General features: G+C 50.0%; 2 protein-coding genes across 5 annotated transcripts in view; both read right to left on the minus strand.

Annotated features, from left to right (window-relative positions):
• Positions 1 to 408: 408 nt before the first annotated feature.
• Positions 409 to 26069, minus strand: part of GOLGA7B (golgin A7 family member B) — a 42958-nt gene continuing 17297 nt past the window's right edge. The window contains exons 1-5 of one of the 4 annotated variants that reach the window (XM_045784795.2): positions 12377 to 12507; positions 4828 to 4953; positions 1933 to 2085; positions 1745 to 1846; positions 409 to 532 (exon numbers count right to left, since the gene is read on the minus strand). In XM_045784795.2, the coding sequence (XP_045640751.1) occupies positions 425 to 532; positions 1745 to 1846; positions 1933 to 2085; positions 4828 to 4953; positions 12377 to 12388 (501 nt within the window). In that variant the 5' untranslated portion in view covers positions 12389 to 12507 and the 3' untranslated portion in view covers positions 409 to 424. Of the gene's footprint in view, positions 533 to 1744; positions 1847 to 1932; positions 2086 to 4827; positions 5279 to 12376; positions 12508 to 26069 lie in introns of those variants that run through there. The other 3 variants (XM_087862826.1, XM_087862827.1, XM_087862829.1) reach the window with 3 other exon arrangements.
• ZFYVE27 (zinc finger FYVE-type containing 27) overlaps positions 12567 to 26069 on the minus strand; it is a 94970-nt gene continuing 81467 nt past the window's right edge. Inside the window, exon 11 of the mRNA XM_087862824.1 lies at positions 12567 to 12682. The gene's annotated coding sequence lies outside the window, so the exon portion shown is untranslated. The remainder of the gene's footprint in view (positions 12683 to 26069) is intronic.

The following is a 26069-nucleotide window of genomic DNA, read 5'->3' on the forward strand; positions in this document are numbered from 1 at the left end:
TCCTGCTGGATGTGGGATTTGGGCTGAGGAATCATGCAGAATGGGAATTCTCTCTGGGACCTGTGTCCCCCGCCCGGGGTGCTGGGGGAGGAGCGGCAGAAAAAAGGGCTGTCCCAATCTTGTTGCCCACCCCGCCCCAGCCTTCCCCTAGAAGATCTGGCTGCGGTGACCCGACCTGGCCCCTGTGGAAAGTGCCAGGTCAGGAAGTGGGCCGTCCTGCCAGGGGCGAAGGGCAGGAGTGCGGGAGGGGGCACGGGGAGACGGACCCCGCAAGGACACCGGGCCAGTCACCCTCCCACCCACCCCCGGGAGCAGCGGGGGCCCAGAGAATGACTCAGAAGCGGGTGCTCTGGTAGCGCAGCCGCCGCAGGTCTGAAAGGCCCTCAGTCCGGCCATACACCTCCCTGCAGGGACTCTCGGCCAGTCACCGGGCCCCCGCCCCGCCGCCCCCGCCGCTGCTGCCGCTGCCCGAGCTGCTGCCGCTGCTGGAGCTGCCGCTGCTGCACCGGTCCTCGTAGATGGAGATCTCGATCTGCGGCGGCGTTAAGGACGGACCCCCTGCCAGCTGCCGAGAAGGGGCGGACGGACCAGCGAACGGAGGCCAGCAGGGGAGCGGGAGGCCAGCCGGGGCCGCTGCCCAGACGACGAGGACGCGAGGCTTGCAGCAGTAGACACTAGACCCCGGCCCGCCGCGCTCGTGCGCGCACGCACTCGGTGCACGTCCACAACGATCCGGAGGGCCGAGCTCGGCGCAGGCGCACACCGGATCAGATGCTCCCACTCTATGGGGTGTAGTTACCAAACCCCAGGACGGGTGGTGTCACTGCTAGGGCAGTGGGAGGACTTCAATGTACTGCTTTCAAATCCTGACTCGCCTGCTCTTGAGCCATGTGGCCTTAGACCGGTCATTTAACGTGTTACCCAGTAACGATTGCATATGTAAAATGGTGGTAATCCTAGAATCTCGGGGTTGTCTGGGGACCGACTGAAATCACGCATGTAAAGCAGTAAGCACAATGCCCGCTACTTAGGAAAGGCTCAATAAAAAGAAGCCCCTCTCACAGGGTTTTGTAAACAGAAAATCCCAGTATTTGTGTTTTCTTTACTCTTTTCCTCTCCGTTTTCTAGCAAAATTTATTTTTTAACAATTTTACTCTCGTTGCTAATGACTGCAGGCGGGATGTGTGCACACACTTTTCCAGGTGACCAGCCGCCCATCAAGACTTCATTTCCTGATCTGTGAAAGGGGGCCGGAAGGACGCCCACACAGGAGTCCATGAGACTGTAGACATGTGAACCGATGGGAGATGTGCATATTCCCTGAGGCACAATACAGACTCATAGCTAAGTGTGGGCCTGGGCTCCAGTCCTGGCTCTGATGTCCACCAGCTGGGTGGCCCTGAGCCAGTGACTGTACTTCAGTGTGCTCGTGGACAAGGGGATAGTAAGAGTCACCCACCTTTAGGGGTATGACAAGAATTGCATAGTTTCAAAGCAGTTAATATGAGACCTGGCATGTGTTAAGCAGTGAATAAATGCAGCTGGATAAAAGCAAACCCTGAAATTCACAAACGGCATTAATAACTTATGGTGGGGGAGGGGAGTGGGTGACCTGTGATGTGCAGAATCCTTGGAAATCCCTGAGCAGAGGCCCCTAGGGTGGTCCCTATTTCTTGGTAGCCTCACCAGGGACCCTACAGGTTGGCAGCTCTGTGCCCTTACACAGAACAGCCAGGAAGGATACAACCCTCATCCCGCGCTCCACTGGGTCCGTGAGCAGGAGGCCTCGAGGGGCAAAGATCTTCTCATTCTGCTCCTGGATGTAGCGGGAGATCTTCTTGAGAACCTGCAAGGAGAGGGGCCGGTTGAGGATGAGGGTGCAGCAGGGGGGCTCTGGGGGAGGGCACACAGGGCAGTCAGGAAGGGAGCCACCTTCTCGTAGTGGGTCTCCATGCAGAGGAAGATGAAGTAGGCCGTGGCACAGGCCAGGCAGCCCTCCAGGTAGGAGCTGCCCCCAATCTTCTCGGCCTCCGCGTAGAAGCCGTTGAGGGTCTTCACAGTCTCTTCAAAGAGCTGCCGCTCAATCTGGAGGGAGAGAGGGACAGGCAACCACGTTGAGATCAGCCTCTCTGGACTGTGGACAGTCACAGGTGGGAGGGAGGGTGGCAGTGGTAGGGCCACGCTGGTGGGGGGAGATGCCCACAGCAAGACCAAAGAAGCTGCTGGTGCCTGTGGAGCACTGGACTGAGTCAGGAGACCTGGGGGCAAGTCCAGACTTGATCATCAACTAGCTGCACGGCCTTTGGCTAATGACTTAACTACTCTAGCCTCAGTTTCCACATCTGTAAAATGGGAATAAGAATGGCTACTTGGCCTCCCTTGGAAGCTGGAAACTCCCACCGTATTGTAGATGTGAACATTTTCTGCAGGGGATCAGGCAGGAATTCTAGTGACTTCGTCACACACACACACCCCGCATTTTGATTGCTGTGAAAGCACCCAGGGCCTAATTGGTAGGGGCTCCCCATGTTTGAATGGGACTCCAACTTCATAAGACTGATTGTGTAAGACCTCAGGAGTGTCTCTCCAGGAGGGGGCACTAACCTCAAGGCGCTAACCTAAGAGGTCATGAAGAACACAACAGCCTCGTGTGTGCACAACTGTCCTGCCTGCATCCATAATCATAATAGCTAATACTTATTAAGCACTTTCTATGCCTTCTATTCTTAAAGGCACTTTCAGATACCAATGTAACATTGTGTGTCAACTATACTTCAATTAAAAAATAATAAGATTTTTATAAATTCATCTGGCAACTATAGATTAAATTAAGCAATTGCTGGGGTGCCTGGGTGGCTCAGTCAGTTAAGCATCTGACTTCAGCTCAGGTCATAATCTCAGGGTCCTGGAACGGAGCCCCATGTCTGGCTCTGTGCTCAGCAGGGAGTCTGCTTCTCGGGCTCCCTCTGCCCCTCCCTCCGCCTCTGCCCCTCCCACTCTCCTTCTGCCCCTCCCCCTATCTCTGGCCCTCCCCCTCTCCCTCCCCCTGCTCGTGCTCTCTCTCTCTCCTAGGTAAATAAATGAAATCTTTAAAAAATTATCAGTTGCTTCATCTGAAAAAAAGCTTTGCAAAGTCTAATCTTTTTTAAAAATTTAATAAAAGTAATGAAATAAATAGCACACTTTCATGCATTTTTTCACTGTCAGCAGATGGAAGCTCTGCTCTGTGGTCCAGGCCACCATCATCTCTGGCCTCCTCACTGGTCTCTCTGCCCCCAGCCCTGCCAAGGGAGCCTGCTAAAGTCGGAGCAGGTCACAGCTCTGAAGAAGAGCTTCCAAAGCCTTCTCATCTCTCTCCAAGTAAAATCCAAGAAGTCCTTACAACGTCTGCTAGGCCCTACAGTGTCTGGCCCTACGTCCCCTTAGCCTGCCTCCTACTCTCCTGCTCACTCAGGCCCCACTCCAGCCACACTGACTGCCCTGCTGCTTCCTGAAAATGCCCAAGTCCTTTGCACCCGTGCCCTTGGAGGCAACACTCTTTCCCCAGACTCCCCCACCCCAGGCTCAGGTCTCACCTTATCTCACAGACCTCCCCAGCCACTCACCTCTCCCCAGCTCTCCCAGCCCCGTGACCTGCCCCCTAATTTTTCTAGTATTGGTCACCCCCGGAGCTACTACATATTTACTTGCTATTTTATTCGTCATACCATCTAACAGAAAATAGACTCCAAGACTTCACTTCTAGATCCCCAGTGGCTCATACAGAGTAGTTGCTCAGTAAATACTTGCTGAGTGAACTTGTCCAAGGTTACACAGCTCTGACCTGAGTCTGTGCTCTTCAAAACATAACCCTACACTAGACTGGAAGGTCATGCTCCAAATTCAACAGGTGTCAAAGTGTCTATAGCCCCATTTTTTACATTCCTCGGAGCACCCCCTTCCCCACTCACCACGACAGGATCAGAACTGTCCCTCACATAGGTTAGGGACTTTCCACGCCCATCTAGGACAAAAGGTCTCCCCAAGAATAGTCAGAAGCTTTGGGATTCCCAGTCACTGTCCCTGCACAGATCTGGAGTAAACACTAAGAGAACTTTATGCTCTATCCCAAGAGTCACCATGCCCCAAAGGACAGGCATGTCATTTGATGAGATGAGGAGATTCCATAGCTCCCTAAAAGCTGGTTAGGGATCGGATTAGCAAAAGGCAGCCCTGCCCCGCCTTCCCAAACCCATTCGATGGGCCTGGGCTGCTGAATGGAAGAGTCAGGGTCTGCCGTCGCCCTCGAGAGCACGACTACGATCCCAGGCCAGTTCTACAGAGGCATGGGACCCGGGCACACACACGCCCCGGAACCAGAAGCAAAAGTTGGCAGCAGGAGCTGATGCTTGCAAGGGGCTGGTGGCCCATGAGATACCCAGGTAGCTGAGTCTGGAGGCAGAGCCCTTGGCTGATGACCTGGGCATCAGGATTTTTTTAAAGCTCTGCAGCTAGGGCCAAGAACTGCTAAAGAGCAGACATGGCTGACGCTGCTGCCATCGCAGGACTAAGGAATCCGCTTTTGTTTAATAAGCTCTCCACGTGACTCTCCAGTGCTGCTGACGTTTGGGGGCTGCTGAACTAGGAAATCTGAGGCCTTTCCAGCTCTAACTTTCCATGTGGGGACAGCAGGACAATGTCAGGGACATGGTTTAATTCTTCCATGCAAAGTGATGGAACAAGTGATGTGACACATATTAGTTTTATCCTGGAAAAAAAAAATACGTTTGATTAAGTCCTTGTTTCCATCATGGTCTGTGTTCCAAGAAAAAAAAAAGCCATCCTCACCCGGCTGTCCAGCTCTGGGGGGAATTTGGTCTGGAACTGACAGATGGTCCCATCGCTGTAGTCTCTCTGGATAAAGACCTTGGTGGCCAGCGAGGCACTTCGCCGCAGCTCCTGCAGATTGTGGACCTGCGGAGGCATACGGGAGACATACACTCAAGGGGACCATCCATCGAGGTTTGTCTAAGACTGAGGAGGTGTCAGGATGTGGTTCTTACAGCACCAAAACCAAGAAAGTTCCGAGCAAACCAGGATGTTAGCCACCCTACCAGTGCTCCAGGAAGGCCATGGGGAAGCAGGACTGTGGAGCTTACCAGACAAGATATCTCAAGCTATCCCAGAAAGATCTAGAAAAAGCCTGAAGCAGAGCCAAAGCTGAGCCAAAAGGGGAGGTTCTGGAACCATCAACAGAGCCAGAAACAAATTTTAACAAGAGGAAAAGAATTCCTGGTGGCTGGCTCAGATCCTTCTCTCTCTCTCTCTCCCTTCCTCCCTCCCTCCCTTCCCCTCTCCTCCACCTCCCCCCCCTTCTTTTTCTTCTCTGTCTCTCTCTCACACACAGAACATTTCACACTTTTGTTCACTTAGCAAATATCAAATATTCACAACTTATCCAGCCTCATGCCTGGGGAACCCAGCACTGAAGAAGACTGAGCTCTCAGACCCCAGAAGTGGGGTTGACAGCAGAGTTGGGGAGGGAAGCATGTAGGCCAGAGGAGGACCTGATATGCACACCACCTTGGAGGGAGATTCAGGTTCAGGCCAAGTTAAAGCCCAGGTCAGAGAGCACCAGGGATAGCGTTCCCATCCAGGACCTCCTACCACAGGAAAGAAGGGGCCCCCAGATGCCCAAACTTCCCCAGAGAAAATTACAGATAAAGTGGGCTGAAGCTAGAAATCAAAGAAACACCTTGCCCTGGTAAGAAGGAGTGGGGCAACTCTGTCCCTTGCCCATACCTGCAGACTTGACATTGACACAGACTCTACCATTTGAGGGGGGTGGGCTCAATTCCGCAGAAGGACAGGGCCTCTTTCTTCCACTTCCAGCCTTAGCCACCCACATTTGAAACTAGCATTTCACTGGGTGAAATATGCCAAACATTGAAACCACGTGGAGACCAAGCCCCAGGGGCAGAGTGAACACACAGCCAGTTCATCCTGTGTAATTAAGGTGAATCCATTCAGTCATTCCTTTCATTTATTGAGTCCCTACTACTGCCAGGCTCTGGGGATGCTGGGCAAAAGACAGTCTGTGAGCTCCAGGGAGGAAGACAAGTAAATATATAATAAATTAGCCTGTGATAAATGCTTCAGAGAAGTAACATCTTACCCAGAAACGCTTACTCAGAAAAGACTCCTGAGGTCTGTGTTGAGTCATAAGGGAAGGCCAGGACTTGCCAGTGGTAGGGGGCAGGCAGTAGGTGAGGAGAGGACGTAAAAGCAGCCCAGACAGAGGGAGAAGCTTCTGCAAAGGAGCAAAGATGGCAGAGAACCTTGTCTACTCCAGTGGCTACAGGCAGATTTCAGCAAGACGGGAGTTGGTTTGTGGATTAGGTAAGAGCAGGGGATGACAGTATAGAGGACAGTGCAATCACAGAGAGCTGGGGGGGGGGGCTCTACTAGAGGGGAGGGTGCAGGATGGAAGACATCTAAACTTGCTTAAAAGCTGGGGGTAGAGGGGTGCCTGGGTAACTCAGTCAGTTAAGCATCCAACTCTTGATTTTGGCTCAAGTCATGATCTCAAGATTGTGAGATCGAGCCTCATGTTGAGCTCCACACTCAGCAGGGAGTCTGCTTAAGATTCTCTCTCCCTCTGCCCCTCCCTACACCATGCTCACAGGTGCTCTCGCTCCCGCTCTCTCGCTGGTGCTCTCTCTCACATGTGCATGAGCTCTAAAATAAATAAATCTTTTTTTTTTTAAGCTGGGGGAAAGAATAAGTAACGAGAGAAAGGTAAGAGCAGTTAATTGGTAGATCAAGGTTCTGAAAAAGGGAGAATCAAAGACTTTCCTAAATCCAGACAACCCTTGCTCTTCATAAGAGAAGTGGTCCCCGGAGTATTGGGACTGAATTAGAGATTGTGTAGGTGCTCCTCTCATCTTAATAGTCCTTGATTCCTCCAATCAAGGTTTTTAATTGAGAAAGCCCCCTTGACATCCACTAGGATCCAATGATAACTTTGAAAAACAAAGAAAGCTTTGGTGATATAAGTACATTATTCACTAATGTGTCTGCTCTGTCTGGTTAAGATTTCTTTTTCTTTTTCTTTTTCTTTTTCTTTTTCCCAAGGAAAAGGGCTGTGGCCTTCCTCCACCCTTCTAAAACCAACTGACATGAGCCAGTGGATCTTGAGGATGGATTCCCCTAGCCCCAGAGGGATCATTCAGGCAGCTCTGTGTGGGATGCATGGGAATTGGGGATGACTGGGGTAAGAGGTGGGTGAAGGGAGGCACGATCTTTGTAGTGGTCCAGGGAAACACAAAAGTAGGTCTAAACCAAGGGAAGTGCTAGTAAAAATGGAAAGAAAGGGAGAAGGAAGGAAAAAAAAAAAAACAGTTCTTCGGCCATTCTGATATGGACTCAGCTTCTTTCCCCCAACAGCCTCCTTTGTCTATGCCTGAGTGCACACATGCACTGTGTGCTACCATGAAGGGATGTGTCTCTAGTGACTGGCTAGCTGTTGACCACAGCCCTTCTTCTTCCTCCTCCGTATACAGTTACATTAATCCCCAACCTGCCTTGCAATTAGTTGTGGCCATATGACTGAATGGAATGTGAGTGGAATGTATAGGCTTGGCTCACAATGACTAGCCACTCCTCTGTAATCTTTCCCTTTCCACAGAAACCAAAGAAGCCATATGTTGAAGATGATGGAAAGACAAGTTGGAAAGAGTCTGGGTCCCTGAATCAGCCTGGAGGAGATCCACCTGCTGGTCAGAATCACTTGTCTGGGACTTTACTGAGCAGTAAATAAACTTCTAGTTTATTATTCCATTAACATTTTAGGCTGCTATCTTCCATAGTATAGTCCCATCTCCTCTTGGCTTTGATCCATGGGTTCTCAAGTAGCCAGAATAGGAGGGGTCAACACCCTTTCCAACCCCCAAAATCCTGAGCCTTAGAACACTGCCTGAGTCACGGGGGATCTGCTTCCCTCCCTGTAGGGTACTTGTGGAGTCCTGAGGGGTTGCTAGAAGATGGTATCAGACACACTGTATACTCCAGAGACTTCATCGCCCAGATCTATGTAAAGCACAATATAACAGATTCATCTGTAGTTGGTGAAGGGTGGATTTAAGTCAAGGCAGCATGTCCTGGCTCTCTCTGTCCATGGTGGCTCAGTTGTGAAGTGCCAAAAGGCCCTGATGGAAAGAAGGCCCACTGACCCAGGAGAAGGAGATGTGGGTGCTAGTCTGGGCCACCTGACACTGGGCCTCCATTTTTTCAACTAGAAACTGAGAAGTGGGAACAACATAATCACTTAAAGCCCCTTCCGGCCCTGACATTCAAGAGGCTTTCTCGGGGATTACAAACGCAAACGTTTATAGGGACTAAGCATGTAAGTGGGCAGGGTGAGGGCTGTGGCTGATCGGAGAACTCATGCCCTGTCTCAGGCCGATCATGGCCATGTGAGAACGTGAGCCCAGGATGCTGCGCTTCTGACATCTCAAGAGAAGCCACAAATCCAGAGTTCATTAATACCAAATATCCTGATTTTTTTATGTTTCCAATAAATTTTTACATTTGTAAGCATGAAGCAGACCAAATAAGGCACAGCTGTGAATGAGATTTACTCTTAGAACAGCCAGCTGAGAACCTCTGAATGAAGAATCCCATCACTGGGGCCCTTGGGCCAGAGCTAGAGCTAGGCTCCAGGCACTTGCCAGCTACTTAGCTTTTAGGAAGCAAGTGGAGGTTTTCAGGAGAGATCCATGATGCTCTGAAATCCCTTAAGAGGATCCCAGCATATGCACACACCTTGCTACGAGGCCACAGCTTCTGTGTCTCCCCTAGGCAGGTCCCCCAGGGTTTCTTCAATGACCCTGACACCTGGGCTTCTTGTCTACTTTGTACCTTCCTCAACTCTGTCCTCTCTCCCGCCACTGTCCCCAGGCCTGCCAGCAGCTGAGTAAGGACAGGACCAAGAGGCATTTCATGGGGAAGAAAGAGAACATCAGTGGTGATATATCTGCTGGCACCAATTTTTGAACTTCAGTAGGACAGGGATAGGGAGGCTGCCTGAAGAGTGGGGTCACGCACCTGACTGAGCCAACCTGGTAGAGGTGGGGAGGAGCAAGCACCTGAGTTCAGAAGAGTACTCCCAGTCCCAATCTGCCCAAGACAAACAGGAGGCCCCATCTGGCCCATATCTCTATCCTCATTAAAAACCAGCCAATTCCAGAGAATGCATTTGAGGCTCAACTCAAGAATCAGGAGATTCAGCTAATGAACCAACACCATGCTCCCGGGCTGGGGTGTGGAGGAGGAGGGAGGATCATGAGTCACAAGCAGCCAAGTCAGACCTCAGGATGGAAACCCAGGTGTAGGGCCTCCCTTCTTCTAAGCCTACACCAGGGCCAAGCCCAACCTGCTGTTTGCTGGTTGTTAATTCCAGGCCTCAGAGACCAAACCTCCAAATGCCTTGCTTGGATAATGCTACTTGGGTGCATTTAAAAACTCTTAGAAACCAAACTCCACCACTCGAAGAAGCCCTTCCCCACCAGGCATTTCCCAGTTGTCCTTGTCCATCTGGACAGTTTCCCAGGGTGGACCCTGCTCCCAGTGACACACATTCAAAGAGGTTTGCTGCTCAGGAAATGGCTCATTACCGTTGTCCAAATGAGGTCAGTGTATCACTCAGGAGGCCTCATCCCTCCTCTGAGTTCCTCACACACACTCCTCCCCTAATGCTAACTCCTCAACAGAAATTAGGAAGCAGAAAAGATCCAGTTTCCATGCCTTCCACATAGGGATCCAGGGACATCCAATCTTTCTCAATGTCTCTCTCTCCCCCTCTCCCTCTCTCTCCTTCCCCCTCTGTCTTCCTGACACTCCCTCTCCTTCTCTCCTAGCCCCCTCCTCCCTCTCCCTTTCTCTCCCTCTGTTCCTCTCCTCTTCACCTCTCAAAACACCTTCTGCTGGAACTGAGGACTTCCCATTCAGAATCCTAAGGGAATGGCCAAGAAGTTTGGCATGAGGTATTCCTTCTCCCAACAGGCTTTTCCTGGTAATCTTAACTCAGTCCGAACAGTAAAAACAGCCTGGGGAGAATGACTCACTCCACAGCCCAGATAATGTGTACATTCTGTGCCTTGGCAGAGCTAAGGCTTCCTCCCTCAGTACTGGCAGCAGGGTCCACCCAAGGCCAAATTGGGAGATGGGTAATGTTTGTCCTCTGCTCTCCATCCCTTCTGGGCATTCCTCTGTCCCTCTGCCCTCAAGCCGACCCAGCCAGGCTGAACAGGGAGTCTGAGTCCTTCTGCATCCTTTCCAACACAGCCTCATGTCACCGCCCCTAGCACCCAACTCTCTGTTGAGCAACACTGTTGGCTAACGGATATACCTGGATGCAGCAGGAAAAAAACACTGACCAGGGAGGCAGAAGACTCGAGCTCTAGTCCTTGCCCTGCCCCTCTTGAGCCATATTTTCTTGAATAACTCTCACATTCCAGTTGCATCATCTGTAAAATGGGATAATGACGCCTTACTTGGCTTCTTCACAGGGATCGGGCAGGCCCTTGAGCCTTGGCTAGCTCAGCTGTTAATTGGGGATAATAACACCATCCTTGCCCACTTCACGGGGTTGCTCTAAAGCTCAAAGGAGATCACACATGTGATAGTGCTTTGTACACAGGAAAATGCTACATTCACAGAGGCATTATGAGCAGAACCTCTCCCTGGGGAGAGTCATGCATGCCTAACAGCAGCCTCCTAGAAACACTGCCTCAACCTAGAGATGTGAGCCTGCTGGTTGGCATTTGTGTACCACAACAGACCTGAAATGGAGATATCATGAGACAGATGGGCCTCCTGGAATCTGGCAGAACACATCGCAGATGTGGCTGCCTTCTCTGCCCACACTGCTGGCCCAGCTATGCCCAGGTGGCTGAAGTTGTCCCTTCCTGCCGAACACCAGCAGCCTTTGCTATAGCCTGGCAGCCCTATCTGGAAGGTGACCATATCCTTGGCTGTTTCTCCTTTGTTCTTCCTGCTCTTCTCAGTAACTTTGGCACTTTCCAAGCTTTCTAATTATTTATTTATTTTGCATTCCTCTACCCTAAAAACCGAGCTCCATGGGCCTGCTTAGGGCTTGCCCCTCACAAGGTCCTGGGTGGCAGAGGGGTGAGCTCTCCTAACTAATCCTGTGCCTTGTCACAAAGCCAAACAGCACTAAGCAACTGCACCTTGTTCTGTGGTGGCCACAACAGCAGAATTGCAACAAGAACACTTGGTATTGATGTCGCCGCTCACCACGATGCCCTGAGGCAATGCACAGAATCATTTAAAAGCTTGTGCTGTCCCCCTGGCCTGTGTTCCAGCTGGGTTAGAAATGGGGAAACACCACAAAAGAAGTCAACATCAGACCTGGAGAGGCCCTGGTGCCCTGGGTTCCACTCCAAAAATCCACAGGAAGAAACTTTCAGCTCTGCTGCTAACATGCTGTGAATGGAATCGGTCCCCCCCTTCTCCATGTGCTGGCTTTATCGCTTACACAGTGGGAATATAAAGAGCTCCATTTCCCACATGAAATGAGGGACTACAGGAGGAAATTCCTGATCCCGTAAGCACTGCACCAAGATTCTGCCCTCAGCCAACAGGTCCCTTGGTTCAGCTTTCAAGTCCCTTAAAGGTGACACACCTATCAGCACACCCTGAAGAAGAAGACAGCTCCTCCTATCAGACACGGGAAATGCAGACACCCTGGTACAAGAAACTTGAATGGGATGAAAAAGCAAGAGAGCATGATATGCGAAAGTGGAGACTGGTGCAGGCAGCTCATTAAAACCAACCGTTTGGGGTTTTGGCCTGAGGATTCTTTGTCCACTCCCTCCCCACGACGGAAATGTGGAGGTAGGTCTGTCATCTCTTAGCCAGGCTTTTGGGTTCAAAAGCTGGATGGCTACACTGCATAGCAACAGCAACCAGCTGCCTTCCCTCCCCTAAAACAGGGACAAGCTCACCTCCAACCCTCTAAGGAAGTAGTTTTAGGACTAGCAGTCCAGAGTAAGGGGAAACCCCAGCTGGGTCCCTGGAGCAAACCTGGTGCCAGTGCCAACAAGTGGCGTGGGCAGCTTCGGCACTCAGATGGGTAAGATCGCCAGGGGTGAGATGAGTTCTCAGAAGCCCCTCTCTTCCACCCTGCCATTCCACTCCCCACCCCTTCCCGCAGTATGAGATCTGGAAAACCACCCCATCCTACCCTACCCCACCCCACCCCCTCACCCCACCCCACCCCACCCCCCTTCTTCCTTTCCCGCCCAGTCCGCCCCTAGCGGGGATGTGTTCCCGCACCAGTCAGCCACTGCCTGCGGGCCGGGTGCTCACCCCCTACCTCTGTGGCCATGTTCCAGGGGCGCTGACCGCTCCGAGCCTGCTGCGAGGCTGGTGGCTGGGGGCTGTTCGCGGTGCTGACTCTGGGAGCAGGTGGGCTGGCAGCGAAGAGATGGGGCCCGGGGCACTGTCCACGGTACTGATGAAGACGCCGCGGGCCCGGGAGCCGGTGGGTTGGTGGGCCAGCGGGCGCCTAGGTACTGGAGGCGGCGGCTGTGCTGTCCGCGGTGCTGATGCGGGCGCCGGGCCGGGGAGGCGAGGCCGCGCCCGAGGCTCTTCACCACCCGATCACCGGCTGCCGCTGCTCCTGCAACCAACGGCCGGGTTTATCTTTGACAGCGGCAGCGGGGGTGGGGGCGGACGGGGGAGGAGGGGCCAGGCGCCTCCACGGACCGGGAGGGGGAAACGCGGCCCCCAGACTCCGGCGCCCGCCCGCCGGAGAGGAGCCCCGCCCGCGGCCAGAGGCTTCGCTCCCGCCCGGCCGGGAGGCCCCGCCTCTCCTGCCCGCCCTTCCCCCTAGTAAGAGCGCCAGGAGCTCTGCGCTCGCTACCGCGGCCTCCTGAGACTTCCAGACCCGGAGAAGAGAGAGGCAGGATGGTTCTGGGGCAAGACACTCTCGCTGGAGGAGGCTGACAGTCCTCCACGCGTTCGCAGGCCCCCAGGTGCGGCCTCTTTACCTTTCCAGTACCCCTCCCCCAACCCATCCTCCACTGTGGCCCAGGCTTCCTCTACGGTATTTTTTCTGTTCTTTCTCCCCCGTTCCTTCTCTGTTCCCTCCTCCCCAGACTTGCATGGGCATTCCCTCCTCTCCTCGTCTCTTCTTTCCACTGCTTTGAACCCTGTTAGCTAGAGGAGAATGCTGCAGACCGCAGAGAATCATTTCCTTTCTTTAAATACGTGCCTGCATTTCATCCCCAGAGAAACCCTGGGGGTCCCTTCTTTCAGGGAGCTCAGAATTTAAGCCAGTCTCAGAGCCACTGCTCTTCCTGACCCTGGCCCTACCCCTACTCTTCCCTCTCCCCCAGCGTTTACATATACACCACCACCACCGCTCAAAAAACACAGGCAGATGGTTGCCAAACTTGTTTACCCAGGATGTCAGGTCTGGCCCTGGCGCTGCCTTCAGAATTTTGACATCATACCTTCCAACCAAATGACCTACCTATCTGCTTAATAAACAAAAAGGAAACACCAACACAAGTGCCTTTTTACACACCCATACCACCCCTTGGTCTTTTGGGGGAAGCTGAGTCTGTTCCTCTGCAACTCACTGCAGGCGGGGGGGGGGGGGCAGCAGCCACCCACACAAGGGGAGAGAGGGTCAGCCGGGAGACCTGGAGTCCAGCTCAAGCTCCTCCCACCTATGACCTTGGTCAAAAGCTTCACCTCTAAGCTTCTTACCATAAAATGACGGTTGGACTTCACTAGACTATTTATAGGGTCCTTTCTTTTTTTTTTTTTTCTTCAACATCTTATTTTGAATTTTTAAACATACAGAAAAGTTGAAAGAATATTTCAAAAACCATACAAGGGGCGCCTGGGTGGCACAGCGGTAGGGCGTCTGCCTTCGGCTCAGGGCGTGATCCCGGCGTTACGGGATCGAGCCCCACATCAGGCTCCTCCACTATGAGCCTGCTTCTTCCTCTCCCACTCCCCCTGCTTGTGTTCCCTCTCTCTCTGGCTGTCTCTATCTCTGTCAAATAAATAAATAAAATCTTTAAAAAAAAAACCATACTATCCACCTAGCTTCAACATTTGTTTACATTTTGCCACATTTTCTTGATAGATATAGAAACAGAGATATACGTTTGGCTAGATTATTAGAAAATAAGTGACAGATACTGAGAAGCTTTACCCTTCAGTTCTTTACCATGCCTCTCCTAAGAATAAGGGCATTCTACCTAACCACATTATCAGACCCTTACAGATTTCATATCATCTAATATTCTAGGATAGTTTACTGCCCCTAAAACACATGAATCACAATGGCCTCTCAGAACTTTTCATTTTTAATAACTAATACTTACTGAGAATTTACTATGTGCCAAACCATATGCTATGTACCTTTCATGTATTGTCTTATGTAATTCTTACAATTACTGTTTGAATTAAATGCTATTATTATCCTTTTATTATTCCCACTTTACAAATAAGAAAACTGAGAAAGTTGCCCAAGTCATGTGGCTCATGAGGGATGGAGGCAGGATTCAAATACAAGCAGTCAAATTCCAGAGCTTGTGTGGTTGACCCTCCTAACTGTACTGCCTCCCTTCAGCATCTTGTAGACCTTAAACCAGCAGAGCAGTAACCATATCTTCAACTGCTACTACACAGATGAACACACTGAGTCCCAGAGGATAGATGACATGCCAAAGAAGTTAAAGGCAGATGTTTCATTCTACCTTAGAGTTTGGCCAAAGATTTGGCATCAAGGGGCAAACCAAAAATATCTGTGAATCCCATGGTGGTCACTAGTATTAAATAGTTGCATAATTTGATGATCTCCACGGACACCTCTCCCAGTTTATCACACTGGATTTTGATCACATTAATTAAACTATCTGGAAACCACTTTCTTTATCTGATAACAAGAGACCTAGATGAGTCCATTCAACAAATCTATTCATTCAACATATATCTGTTGAACATTTTCTATGTATCAGACACTATTCTCAGAGCTTGGGCTATGGCAATGACCACATGCACAAAGACTCTGTTCTTACTAAATTTACATATTAATGGGGATAACAATCAATGGCAGATAAACAAATCAGTATAAAATACATTGAGTTGTGATCATTCCTAGGAAGAGAAGTAAAGCATGGTAAAGAGAGGCGACACAGGAGAGTTATTTTAGAAAGGATAGTCAGGAAAAGTGTTTTTGATAAAGAGAAATTTGGGCAGAGGCCTGAGAGAACTGAAAGAACTTAACACATAGGTACCTAAAGGAAGAGTGACTAGCTTAGAGGACAGTACAAGGGTGGGTGGCAGGAGTGGGCGTGGCATTTTCAAAGAATATCAGGGGCACCAGTGTAGCTAGACTGGAGTGGGCAAGGGGAAGAGAGATGGGAGCTGAGATCAGAGAGGTAGGAGGAGCCAGGTCTTACAGGACTTGTAGGTCCTGATAAGGACTTTGGATTCTATTCAGAAAGTGGGATCAAAAGCCTTAGAAAGTTTAGAGTAGAGGCATGGCATTTAGCTAATTGCAGTTTTTTGAAGACTACTCTGGATGCTACGGCTGGGATAGGAGGGGGAGGGAAGGAGGAGGAAGGCAAGGATAGAAGCAGTGATACCAGTTAGGAGGCTGTTAAAGTAGTCTGGGCAAGATATGGTGGTGGCTTAGACTAGGGTAATAGCAGTGGAGGTGGTAAGAAGTGGCCAGACCCCTAGATATAATTTGTAGGTGGTGCTGGCAGGAACTGTTGATAGACTAGAGGTGTGGTATGAAAGTGAGTCAAAAGTGATTCCAAGTTTGGAAGTCTGAGCTACTGGAAGAAAAGAGTCACCATTTACTGAGAAGGGAAGCCTAAGGACTGAGTAGGCCTGAAAGGATAGAGAACACAGAGTTTTATTCAGTTGATTTAGGTTTGAAATTTGATGTGTATATTATACATCTAAGAGGAATAGGCATTTGGGTTTCAGGAGAGAGGTAGAGGGTTGGAGATAAAACGTCAAGAGCCACCAGTATGTGAACAGTATTTAAAACCATGGGACCAGTTGAGAACACCTAGGGAGCGGGTATAGCTAGAAAAATGGTCCAAGAACTGATCCTGGGCACTTTATTACTTCCAGGTTGGGAAGATGAAAGGCGAGTGAGAAGAGTGACCAGTGAGGTAGGAGGAGACCCAAGAGAGAGGGGTGTCCTGGAGCCAAGCAAGAAACCTGGTAACAGAGTCTTACCAGCTGTGCTGAGAGCTGCTCGTGTGCAGAATAAGATGAGGACTGAGAAATGACCATGGGACTTGGCAGCTAGAAGATCACTGATGAGCTTGATAAAAAGCTGTTTCAGTGGAGAACAGGGATGAGATCCTGATTAAAGTGGGTTTCAGAGTTTGAATGGAGGAGAAGAAGGAGAGATACCAAGAGTGTCGACAAATCTTGAGAGGCATTTTGCTGTCAAAGGGAATGAAGAGTAGCACAGTGGCCTGAAGGAGAAGTGGGAGCAAGGGAGGCTCTTTTCAGATGGGAGACATTAGAGCTTGCTTATTTGCGGATAGAAATAATCTAGTAAAGATGGAAATACCGATGCCTCAGGAAGGAGAGGGTTAACTGCAGAAACAAGCCCTTAAGAAGTCAGCAAAGGATGGGATCTAGGGCAAACATGGAGGGGATGGCTTTAGAGAGGAACACAGACCATTTTCCACTATAAATAAAGTGGAAGAAGCAAAGTAAATGGCCATCGATGTGAGTAGGTTAGGAGGTGGTGTTGTACAAGCAAAGACCTGAGCTCTACTTCTTACTCCTCTTCAACTAGCCAGAGACTTCATGCACCATGACCTTTCTCGGAAAAGTCCAGTCAACCATTACATATGGAAAGCTTGCTATGTGGTGGCACTTTTCTTGTGTGGCTCAAAGAGAGTTCTCCTTCCCACAAAATTACAGGATTAGGACTCTATGGAGAACCTTGAGCTAGTCCATGCAAGGATGAGTGATCCCTCTTAACATCCAGCTCCCCTGACTAGAAAGAGACTTTAACAGCCTCGGGCTTTTATCCCCACACTGCCTCCACAGTTGCTACACCAATCGTGCCAGACCTCAAGGCTTAGAGGCATCAAAGTGGAGAGCATGGAGAGAGATCCACCTTCAGAGTGGGGAGTTTCATTCTGTGCTGACTCAAAGCCGTTGGGATGCTACAGGATGGGATGTTCCCACACTGCAGTCATTTGGACTTTAACTCTTGAAGCAGAAGAAGACGTTAAGATTTAATCTGACTAATCATTATAACCCAGCTGTCGTGGGACAAGCCAGTCTGATGCAGGAGCCAAGCTCTTTGATGTTTTTGTCATAAATTAATGAGTTCACCCACAAAATAAAATCAAAGAAGATCTACTAACTAATTCATTGTTATCATCCTCCAATCTGTGGCTATATTGGAAAGTCTCCAAAAAAAAAGGACCACAGCCAGAAAAAGAAACCAACCGAAAGATTTGGAAATTATGATATCTGGAAAGAGATGCGAGAGAAATGAACTCCTGTAGACTACAGAGGAGACCGGAAAAGTGCTAGCAAATCTCAGTGAAATGAAAATGCAGGGGAGACAGAAAGATTCTCAACCCTTGGGTCTGGAAGGAAAATGATTGCATGAATGCTTGAGGGGGAAATTGTGGTCTGGAAAGTCTTTAATGGTGTGATCTCAGAGCACATTGTGGGGACTACGAGGAAGTGTGTGGTAGGAAACACTGTCCCTGGAGTCAAATGACATGGATTTCAGCCTCTGGCTCTATTTACTATGTGACCATCAGCAAGTCGCAATATTTCTGAACCTCATCAGTTTTCTTATCCATAAAATGATTCTCCCTCCCCTGATAGGATCCCTCCAAGTATAGGAGGATTTCTCTAGATGTTACCTGACTCTTCCAAGTCTCGTCTTTCAAGAAGAAAACAGGAAAAGATTTATGGAGATACCTTGCTGGAGATCTTCCCACAGCAACATTTCTTCTAGGCCAAGCAAGATTTCCTAAAGCACAGAAAGATCAGCAACTGTGCTTCATTTAACTCAGCGAGCAGCTACTAAACACCCTATGCCAGGCCGAAGGAACACCACGCGTGTTCCCAACCCCTCCATGACACCAAAACATAAGCAAGTGACGACTAGGCTCTAGGCTAAGGTGTAGAGAGCTTCCTCAGAGTTGGGGTCCAGGAGAGGGTTTACAAACTCCATGACATTTGAGCGTGAACTTCAAGGGTGAGTATCATATTTCCCAGACAGCAGATGAAAGAACACGGCATGCAAAGGCAGGAAGGCATGAAAGGTGCTTGGGAATACAGAACCTCTGGAACCTGAAAACTCAGGAAAGCAGCTGCCAGACAGCAACAGGGATGACTGCAAAGGCCCCAGAAACATGAATGGAGGGGACCCGCCCTAAAAATAGTACCAGAACAGGCAAACGGTGACACGTGTCTAGAAGTGCAGTCACTAGGAGGTGACTAAGCTAATGGGGAGTTGCCTCCCTTTCTTGACTTCATTCATAGTCTCCCTCTACTTCTCTCTCTCTCTCTCTGCCTCCCTCTCTCCTCTCTTTCCTCTCTCTCCTCTCTCTCTTTCCCTCTTCCTCTCCCTCTCTCTGCCTTTCTCCCTTTCTCCCCCTCTCCCTCTCCCTCTCCCCCCCTTTCTCCCTCTCCCTCTCTTTCTCTCCCTCTCCCTCCCTCCCCTGGAGGAGGTGGAGTAGGAGGCAAGAGTCTATCAGAACTCACAGCTACAGCAGGAGAAACTGCAGATTCTGGGACTATTAGCCGAAACACTCACCTGCCGTTACAACAGCCACCGTGCTGGGGGCCAAGCAGAATACTCAGAGGACCCCTGCTCTACCAGAGCCTCCAGGGGCCTCTAAAGTAAGAATCACCCAATGATTGACTGCGGGTGTCACTTCCACGCCAAGCAAACTGGCAACAAACTCACCAATCACTGCAAACCATAGCCAGCTGGGGGAAGACGCAAGGCTTCTAAGGGATGGGCAACACTCTGAGGAAGTCAACAGGCATGAGCATAAAGGGTAACAGGTGCTTGTAAAGCATCATTAATTATGAAAGCCAAAAGAGATCATGAAGTTCAAGCCAATTTCAACTGCAGAACCCTTCGTTCAAACAAAATCTTGTATGAAATTCAGAGATATAAAACAAATAAAAGAAAGGGAAGCACAGCTTACCTATTCCACCCCCCCAACTCTCTACAGCAGCCCCCAAGACACCCCGTGGGCCGCTGCCACCCCCAGCACTCAGTAGAATAGGGTTTTTAAATCATCAAAGTAACACATGCCTATGGTTTTAAAAAGCCAAACATACCGAAAGGTTTATAATAAAGGGCAAGCGTCCCCTGCTTACTCTCTTACGCCTTCCCACCTTCCCTTGCTTTTCCCGTAGAAGAAATGACTTTTCACTCTTTTAGCTGCTTCTCCTCCGAACTGTCCGAATAGTTTCCTTTACACTGCTAAATGAGATGCCTATACTTCTATATCTTGATTTATTAACATTAGAAACCTTGTCCTGTTTTCCACACTGACAGAAGAGAACTTAGCTCACACTGCCACCCTCACCTCCTAATGTAGTTACAGCACTATTTCAACTTAATTTTCATTTTTGTCAAAGGAATACGTGCGATTAGTTTAAAATTCCAACCAGAGACAAGGATTTATAGCAAAGCAAACAAACAGAGCGCCTGAGTGGCTCAGTCAGTTAAGCTGCTGCCTTGGCTCAGGTCATGATCCCAGGGTCCTGGGATCGAGTCCTGCATCTGGCTGCCTGCTCAGTGGGGAGTCTGCTTCTGCCTCTGCCCCTCTCCCCCAGGCCCTCCCTCTCCCCCACGCTCTTGCTCTCTCTCAAATTAAAAAAAAGAAACAATCGGGGCGCCTGGGTGGCACAGCGGTTAAGCGCCTGCCTTTGGCTCAGGGCGTGATCCCGGCGTTATGGGATCGAGCCCCACATCAGGCTCCTTCACTACGAGCCTGCTTCTTCCTCTCCCACTCCCCCTGCTTGTGTTCCCTCTCTCGCTGGCTATCTCTGTTAAATAAATAAATAAAATCTTTAAAAAAATAAAAAAAATAAAAAAATAAAAAAAAGAAACAAACAAACAAAAAACCCAGAAGCCCTGTCTTTTTTCCTTCCCTCTTATTGCCCCAACCCTCCTTCCCACTAAGGTAGGTAAGCTCATGGGAATAGAGAACTTCTCTGTTTGGTTCCCTTCTTTTTTTTCCTTCTATACCATTCACCACCTTTTCTAGGAAACAATATAACTTACTTATTATATCTGTTTGTCTTGCCTGCGAAATTGTAAGCTTTACTGTGTTCTTTGTTATGTTCATTGATATATCCCAAATGCCTAGAATAAGGTCTGACTCAATAAATATTTGTTAAATTCATTAAAGTAAAATTCTCTGGAAAAGGGAGAGAAAGAAGTAGGGCTTCTTTGAGATAGTGTTACAACCAATCATTTTACAACTGGTTCATCGATGGGAAGGAATGGATATAAACGAAAATTTTGTTTCAGGGGCACCTGGGTGGCTCAGTCAGTTAAGCATCTGCCTTAGGCTCAAGTCATGATCGCAGCATCCTGGGATTGAGCCCTGCTCAGCAGGGAGCCTGTTTCTCCCTCTCCCTCTGCCACTCCCCCTGCTTATGCTCCCTTGCTTGCTCTCCCTCTGTCAAAAAATAAATAAAATTTTTTAAAAAGAAAATTTGATTTTATAGATGATACAGAATGCTTCTCGATGGTATGCGGGGATGCCATAATAAAGACCTCAGTTCAGAGCCACTTACTGGTTTTGCATGTTTGGACAAGTCCATGCAACTGCCTTGGAAAGAAAGTAGCTATGTGCTTGGGTTGGTAGAGGCTAGGTGGGAAATGAGTGTCAAGAAGTGGCTTCTGCCAAGCCCACTATCCCAAGGACAGCTCCTGCTGTGCAAGAAACAGAGATGCTCTCTTTGAGGGTGACAGCCACCATGGGCCCCAGAGTCAGAGGCCGTGAGCCAAGGGCTGGGCCCTGGACACTGCCAGGAAGAAGAGAATGCAGTCCTGAGCCCAAATACGCCACACGAGGAGTCCCACCTCCCAGACGCATCTCAAAGCCCCAGGAAGGCTTTCCTGAACCATCCCCCTCCCAACACGGGGCTTTACAGATACCTCTCCATGGATTTTGTCTTACCGTGCTTTGCCTGATAAACGCCTACAGAGCTTTTGGAATTCCTGACCACTGGCCAGGTCACAGGGCAGGTTCCAGTGATTGGAATGTTTCCATGGTCCAGAGTTCTGCCGGCCACTTCACCATTCCCTGCCTCCGTGTCATCTATTCCTCCTCCTTCTGGGCCCCCTGATAGTTCCCTGTATCTATAGCTTCCTTAGCTGAAAACGCATCACTGTCTCTTCATCAAGGCCACGACAGCCGAGGCTCCTGTTTCTCCTGGGCCCGGCCATGTGGCCCCTGCCCATCCCTCCCAGCCCCTTCTCAGCACTTCTCTGCCTCACGCCCTCCAGGCCAGCCGCAGCTGTCTCGGACTTTTAGCTTTCAGTCCCTCAACTACGCTACGCTCTGTGTCATTTCTGAGCCTTCATATAGGCTCTGCCTGGAACATTCTTTCCCTCCTCTTCACCTGGATAAACCTTGTTGGGTCCCAATTTAAAATTCATTACCTTGGGTAGTGCAGTTTTTATTTTATTTTTCCATATATTTTGTTTGTTCTGATTACATTTAACAAAATGTTATTCTTTGTTGAATCTAATAATAAAAAAATTGAGAACTGTAAAAAATAAAATACGATAAAAGAAAAAATAAATTTACTTCCTTGGGGAAGCCTTCTCTGGCACTTTAGCCGTGGTTCGGTGCCCCTATGATGAGCACCTTATACTTGCCCTACAAAACAGTGATACTTTCTAAAATCTATTTGTCTATCTTCCCTGTTAGACCATAAGCCCCTTGAGGGCAGGAAGTTTGCCCCCTCAGCTGCATTCTCGGCGCTCAGCATCGTACCTGGGACATAATAGGTGCTCAAGCAATACTTGTACAGGAAGGTGGGTTCATTTATAGGACAGAGGATATCTCCAGCTAGTTCTCCAACATGGAGCCTCTGCCAGGGAGAGGCATGGTTCCAATTGTAAAGGACTTTACAGTTTGTTTGGGAAACCCAGCTTAGATACCATGACACAATGAGCAGATGACAGGTGCCCCAGTGACCTACAGAGACAATAAGTGTCATGGGAAAGCTGAGGTGGGAGAGATCCCAGGGGTCTGGTGACCAGATCCTACTCCTGGCCCAACAGACCAGAGGTGGATTCCGAAAGATGAGGTGTTTCTTACTTAGAGGGTAAGAGCGGGCAGGCTTGGACAAATGGGCAGCTGGAAGTGAAGGAAGAGAAGGTGTGTGTGAAACAGCAGAGCATGCTGGCTGATTGGAACTACTCTAGAGAAACAAGGCTGGAGCCAGATAACACAGAGCCACTAGAGTGAGAAATGGGGAGCCTATGAGAGACCCCAAAGACTGAGGAGCGTAAGGGAAGCAATGTACTGGAACGGGTCATCTGAGAGCATCTCGGGGAGGGACTAGAGGGGAGGGGCTGAAGCAGGAAGGAAGCTATTGTGCTAGACAGAGGGGAGAAGTTGGGTCACTGCCTAGGAATGAGGGCAAAGGGACAGATTCAAGAAACATTTTAAATGGAGTCACCACAGGCCACTGCTTCTCACTGAGTACATGAGATGAAGGGGGGTGGGTAGACAAAGAGAACACCGAACTGTCCATCCATCGCCACAGCGAGGAGATACCACGGACAGAAATCACGAAGGCAGATTAGGTAACTCTACACAGGCCAGGTGTAAAGGTTAAGAGAAGCTTCCATGATCAGACTAAGTGAAAGACTATGGGTTAAGACTTGGGGGCGTCTCTCTATAGAAGTCATAGTTGACACCATAAGAATGGGTCACTTGACCTTGGAAGAGGGATAAAGAGACCCATGAGAAAGAGGCCGATTGTCCCGGGCAAGATGATACAATTGAAGTCAAAGATACCTCAGTTCAAATCCCAGCTGTGTCACTTACTAACTGGATGGCCTCGTGCAAGCTCATTAACCTCACAGAGCCTAGGTTCCCTGTCTGTAAAGTAGGGATAAAAAATGCTGTCACAGGATTTTTGTAAGCAGTAAATAAAATGACCTCTGGAAATAGACAAGTTCAGATCCTAGTCTGAAAAGCTGTTCAGCAAAGGTAGATCACGGTGGGAAGGAATCAGTGCAAGAAGAAAAGGGTGTCAGACTAAGAGCCAACACCCTGGAACATCACAGAAGCCCAAGGAGGCAGAGTCCTCTGGGAGCCTGAATGAACAGTGTCGAGTATTTTAGAAAGTTCAAGAGGAACTGGATTGACAGGAATGACATTACTGACTCTTCTGAGAATGCGATTTTGAGGAGTACAAAAAGAGCTAGACAACAGAATAACACAAAAAAAGCAAGAGAAAGATATGCACACAAAGTCACCCCTATCACCCGGGATGTTTGGGCTGCAAAACGTTATCCTACGAACATGGTTTGGGCAATAAAGACATTTAGTTAAACGAGAAGTCTGGGGGGCCGCAGCTTCAATGCCACCTGCTCAGAGGCCTTCCTGGGTCTCCCACTCCAGGCAGGCCCTCTCCCTCCCTGTCCCTGGACTCCGCCCTTGGCCTCCTTGCGCTTCACACGTTCACCTTCGTCTGTAGCTCCTGCGTGTTTGTCACCTCTCTTGGGCACTAGCACATCAGCTGCTCGGGGGCGGGGATGATATGCCTCTTGTGTACCATAGTATTACACTTCCCAGCTCTAGGTCGGACAAGTAGCAGGTGCTTAGTAAATGTTTGCTGAAGGAATAAAAAGGCGGACCAGGGTGGTGAGAGAAGGCTGAGAGGGCGGACACGGAGGCAGATCCAGACTCACACCCCTGCTCCGAGAGGACTCCACCCACCCCTCTGTGCCCAGGAGGATGTTTGCTAAGCCCCATCTGCCTTCAGACTGGTACGGGGGCAGCCCTGGGTATCCGGGGAGGAGGGAAGGCTTTCCGGGTGCCCCTGTGATCGGCAGCCTGGACACACTCTGCCCAGCGAGGACCCTCCCTTCCTCTATCTCCCCTGACGGATCTTTCCTGACTGCCGCACCGGGTTCTTGGTAACCACCAGTCCAAAAAGATATCCTGAAACTGGAGGATGTCCCGAAATGAAATGCCTGAAACGATGCAGGAACAAGGGAAATGGAATAATTATAACAGATGAAAAGACCCACCTCTGGGCTTTGCCAAGTTGAGAAGAATAGGATAATTGCAAGCAAGGCTCTAAGGGTGTGGAGCCCTACAGGGAAGGGAGAAGCAGCACAGCGGGGGACACGAGTGGGTGTACTTATATGAAATGGATCCGACAGGAATCTTAGGCTTAGTGACAGGAACCATTCCTTCCCAGTTAAAGCTCTGAGGTTGGGCAGCGGTTTCCTAATGGAAGGAGTGGGGAGCCACCCCCAGAGGCATTGAAGCCCATCTTAAGAAAAGCCCGGGAGACTAAGTACGGTGGCCTCACTCTAGAAGGCCGGGGTCAGCTGTTAGAGGGGAAGAGGTAAGCTGATGGCAACGTGGTGTACAGCTGCTTTCACAGGCTCTGTGGTCACAGGGAACTGGGTTCCAGTCTCAGGTCTGGCAGGTGGGGTGCAGGGCAGACAGCACTGAATGAACAGTTAGGAAACCTGCATTTGGACCCCACCCAGCTCAGCGTCCTACTAGCTGTGTGACACTTGACAGGTCATAGTCCCTCTCTGGATGTCGTGGTCTCCATCATATAAAAGAGGAGGGTAGGCCTCATGACCTTAAGGCCTTCCCAGGCTGGACACCCTGCTATGTGCAAATTTTCCAGTCTTAGAGCTGCTCATGTATGTCTGGATTTCTTTCCCTCGTTAGGGTCATTTTATACACAAGACAGCAGGAAATTGGGATCTTCCCAAAGCCTCTGAAATTGAAGCCACTGAGTGGCAAAGGATCTAGCCAACACATATGGGCAGGGATTTCCTCACAGGTCCCAGGGTGGCCCACCTACCTCATCGGGGGCCCTGTCTTGGGGGGGCAGAAAGAGCCAGCTGGAAGGACCAGGTGGAGATCGTCCCCTCTGCCCCCGTGTCCCCAGTCCTGCATAGAGATCCACAGACAGATAGAAGCTGGGCCCTGGGGAGGAGCCCTCACCTCGTGGCCAAGACAGGTTCCAGGGGACCAGCTGGCCCCCACCTTGCTTTGGACAGGCCAGGGATGGCTGGGTCCCGCCTGTGGCTCGGCACTCAGCAGAAAGAGGACAGAGCCCACATCCTGCAGCAGCACTAGCATCCCACTCGTTGGCCCTCACTCTGCACAAGACTCCAAGCAAGGGCCTCATCTACATTCTTTTGCTTAATCCTCACAGCCCCCCAAGGAGAAAGGTGGCACCTTTGCTACACCCATTTTTTAGATGGGCAAGCAACTTGCCCAAGGTGACACAGCTAAGTAGGAAAGCCTGTCCAATCCCCATCTGTCTTAAACCAGATCTTTTCCTCTTTCCAGCAAGTCTCGACTCCCCTGGTGGGAATTCAGAGACTAAAGGCCAGTGTATTCCAAAATCCCACCTGTGACAGCTTGCAATTCCATTAGCCACACCTCGGGATTAAAGCATTCTATCTCTGAAGGTCTCAGAGGGGACACGATAAACAGGAAATGTATCAGACTGTCAGCCACTCCAATTGGTCATAAGCAAGTGGGACATGGAATCAGCAAGTTTTAGTAGGGGCTGGGACCAGGGCTACTGGGAGAGGAGGGGACCTTAGAGATCCCAGGGAGGTACTCTCACAGGAGGAGGAGCCTGACCCAACAGAGTGACAGTGACCCGAGTGACCGGAACGACTGTGGCACTTTTCTCCCGTGCTTGGACTCAGCCCAGTGATCTAAAAAGAGTGGGGGTACATAAGGCCAGGGAAGCTTCGGAGAGGCCTCCGAGTGGGGTTCCAGCTGCATGGG

The sequence above is a fragment of the Ursus americanus genome, chromosome 6, assembly GCF_024610735.1.
Source record: "Ursus americanus isolate L20-20 chromosome 6, mUrsAme1.1.p, whole genome shotgun sequence".
NCBI lineage: Eukaryota > Metazoa > Chordata > Mammalia > Carnivora > Ursidae > Ursus > Ursus americanus.